This window comes from Octopus bimaculoides, chromosome 24, assembly GCF_001194135.2.
Source record: "Octopus bimaculoides isolate UCB-OBI-ISO-001 chromosome 24, ASM119413v2, whole genome shotgun sequence".
Classification (NCBI taxonomy): domain Eukaryota; kingdom Metazoa; phylum Mollusca; class Cephalopoda; order Octopoda; family Octopodidae; genus Octopus; species Octopus bimaculoides.
In genome coordinates this window covers 8,639,209-8,642,545 of record NC_069004.1, presented here as the reverse complement: position 1 = coordinate 8,642,545, position 3,337 = coordinate 8,639,209, and the positions used below count along the sequence as shown (strand labels likewise).

Genomic DNA, 3,337 nt, shown 5'->3' with positions numbered 1-3,337 from the left:
TATATATATATATATATTTATCATGCATACATGGCAACATTATTTTGATATATATATATATGTTTTTTTTCTCACATGTATATTGTTTTCCAATTTTACAGACATGAGAGTTGGCATCTGCTACCGTACATTTGCTAATGGCCAATGTTTGAATCCAACACCCATGAATATGACCAGAAAAGAATGCTGTTGTAGTAAGAGTGTTGCTTGGGGTGATACCATTTGTAGCGTGTGTCCTACTCAGAACACAAGTAAGCAATGAAGCACTAACCATTTATTAACTTATTCTCTTTCATTATTGTCAACATTAGAATTAACATCATCATCAACATCATCCTCTTCATCACAATCATCATCGTTATACCCATCAGCATCATTTTTATCATCAGTAGCAGCAACAACATCACCACCACCACCATTGTCATCTTTATCATCACGATCATCAACACCAACATAATCATCATTATCATCATCATCTCCATTACATACTGCTACCGCCATCAGTCATTGTCATCACCATCGTCATCATCATATTCATCATCATGATAATCATTATCATCTTCATCAACATTATAAATATATAAGCAGCTAGATAAACAAATAATCAATTATTTATCTATTTGTACATTACATTTATTTTTGAATCTAAGCAACTATGTGTGCTGTTTGTATCTTATTTTAAAGGTATTCTCTGTTAACTTAATGTATATCTGCTTTGTTTTCATGCGTTTTATTGTTGTTTTTTTCTGTTTCTAGAAGCCTTCAAACTCTTGTGTCCTTATATTGGTCACATTGAAGATCCAAATGGCAACAGGAAAGGTAAGAAAATATAAGCATCTTCTTTATCCATTTTCCACCTCCGCTTCTTCATCTCCTTCTCCGTCATTCTCTTATTCTCTCTCTTCCTCCTCTCCCTCTCCCATTCCTTCCTCATCTTATTCCTTAGACACATTCATATTTTTTCTTTGTCCTCTCCATCCCCATCTTTCTTACACTTATATCTACCTCTTATTACTCCTCCTCTCCTCCTTTTCATCTTACTCATCAACTTCATTGTCTTATCCCCTCCTTCTTATTCATTCCTTTTTATTCTCCTTCTCTTCCCCTCTTTTTTCTCCTCTCCTCCTTTCCTTTCCTCCTTCTCTTCTTTTTCTTTTCCTCCCCTTCCTCCTTCTCCCACCCACCACCCCAGTATCAGAAATGATTAATATTAGTGTTTTTATTATTATGTACTTTGATGGTGTTTTCAAAGACACAGGCACTTAAACACAAAATCACATACACATATGCATGCTCTCATACAGATGCATACGCAAACATACTCATATTCACACACACACTTACTCACACATGCCCAAACTCAGACACACACATACAAAGATCACAAATACACTACACATAAACACACACATGCACATACACATGCATGCACACACACTCACACACTGTATCAGTAAACAATAATAACAATACAAGACACACACAAACAAGAACACAAACAGACAAATGTACAAATACACTAAATACAAATGCATACTTAAATAAAACACACACATACACACACACGTGCATACACTGGACCAGCAACCAACCATTATTCTCAGTATTATTAAGTGTCGATTAATATATTTGATGTAATATTAAGGAAAACATTAAATATGTTAGCTTGTGCCTTAACTGTAATTATTTCATGTAGAAAGCATCCCAAAGTAATTTTCTTCTGTCATTATTATCAATGCACCATTAATCATCCTAACACTTCCGTCTCTGCTGCCTTTTCTTTTACAGACATCAACGAGTGTATGATGTATCCAGACTACTGCACGAATGGTCGTTGTATCAATACTGATGGTTCATACCGCTGTGAGTGTAATACCGGTTTCCAGGTGGATGACACGAAAACGAGGTGCATTGGTAAGAGACTGGATTCTTGAAAATACATTTCACACCAATTTTTTAATTATTTAGATAGACAAACTAATAGATTGTCAGACAGATAGATAGATGGATGGATATATGGATGGATGGGTGTATCAGAGAAAGATTGTCAATATATCAATACATTGAACAGGAATACATTACGGTATTTATTCCAACAGAGATACACACTTTTATACCAATGTGGATTTATTCCATTTACCAAACAGAAATCGATAAAACACATGTGACAAAATTCAGAGTGGGACACAATAAATTCAAGCAAAACCTATCAAGGTTTGCTGTAGCTAGGCTATAGTCCAATGGCTGAGTAAAAGAGAGGTCAAAGAACATTTCCACCATTCTAGTTTGTTGTTTTCTTGCATTATTTTCTTGTTTCTTTTACAGATATAAACGAATGTCTGACTGGAAGAATTTGTGGTCGTGGAACTTGTACTAATTTGATTGGTCAGTTTGAATGTTCCTGTGAGGATGGTTATGCTCCTGGACCTGAGGGCACTTGTGAAGGTAAAGTACATTTTTATTATCTTTATATCATTATTATTATTGATTCATATATATATGTATATTAAGTTAGCACAAAGGCATGAGGATGCAGAAAATGCATCAACCTGTTTGGAAATAGGAGCTAAATTCCTATTTCAACTGTCAGAAGGCACCAAATAACAGAAAAGCAACAGTAGGTGAGGAAACGGATAAAGAATTAAGACATTAAAAAAGCATACCTTTAAAGAATATGCCATTCAGTTACTTATATACCGTAGTTTCGGGTTCTGGCCTGAAAGGCCTCAACCTTCTAAAGTATGAGTCACTGGTAAAAATTCTAAGTCCATCACGTTATAAATCTACCAATGTTATGCCTTGTTTTGCACCAAGCTGGTCCATATGGTGCAATATATATATATACGTGAGCAAAAACATTCAAGTATTTACACTCAAAGTAAGATGTTACTCTTGTTAATATTATCCGCAGTGAATATTTTTAATTGATAATATTAACAGCAGTAACATAGGCAATTCAACAGGTCTAATAGCATTATATAGCTATAAAATTTAAAGTTAGCACTTTTATATTTACTGTTTCACACGTTTTTTTCTATCCCCCCACCCTCAACACTCATTTCACCCCGTTCACCTTCTTTTTACAGATTTGAATGAATGTCAGACAGAACTGAACAAATGTGCGTTCCGTTGTGTCAACACCCCTGGATCGTTCCGATGCATTTGTCCAATTGGATATCGTTTGGCAGATGATAACAGACACTGTGTTGGTAAGTTCAATATTTCCTTTCAGAAGGCTGCAAGATGGCAGAATTGTTAACTTGCTGGGCAAAATGCAACTATGTGTTGCTGGGCAAAACATATATATATGTATGTATATATATATATATATATATAT

The 3,337-nt window shown here is 34.7% G+C and overlaps 1 protein-coding gene across 1 annotated transcript in view; it reads left to right on the top strand.

Annotated features, from left to right (window-relative positions):
- The window catches only part of LOC106879722 (fibrillin-2), a gene marked incomplete at its 5' end in the record, with an annotated part of 60,038 nt that overhangs the window by 45,559 nt on the left and 11,142 nt on the right, over nt 1-3,337 (top strand). The window contains 5 exons of the mRNA XM_052976508.1: nt 102-251; nt 757-819; nt 1,789-1,914; nt 2,326-2,445; nt 3,087-3,209. Of these exons, the coding sequence (XP_052832468.1) occupies nt 102-251; nt 757-819; nt 1,789-1,914; nt 2,326-2,445; nt 3,087-3,209 (582 nt within the window). The remainder of the gene's footprint in view (nt 1-101; nt 252-756; nt 820-1,788; nt 1,915-2,325; nt 2,446-3,086; nt 3,210-3,337) is intronic.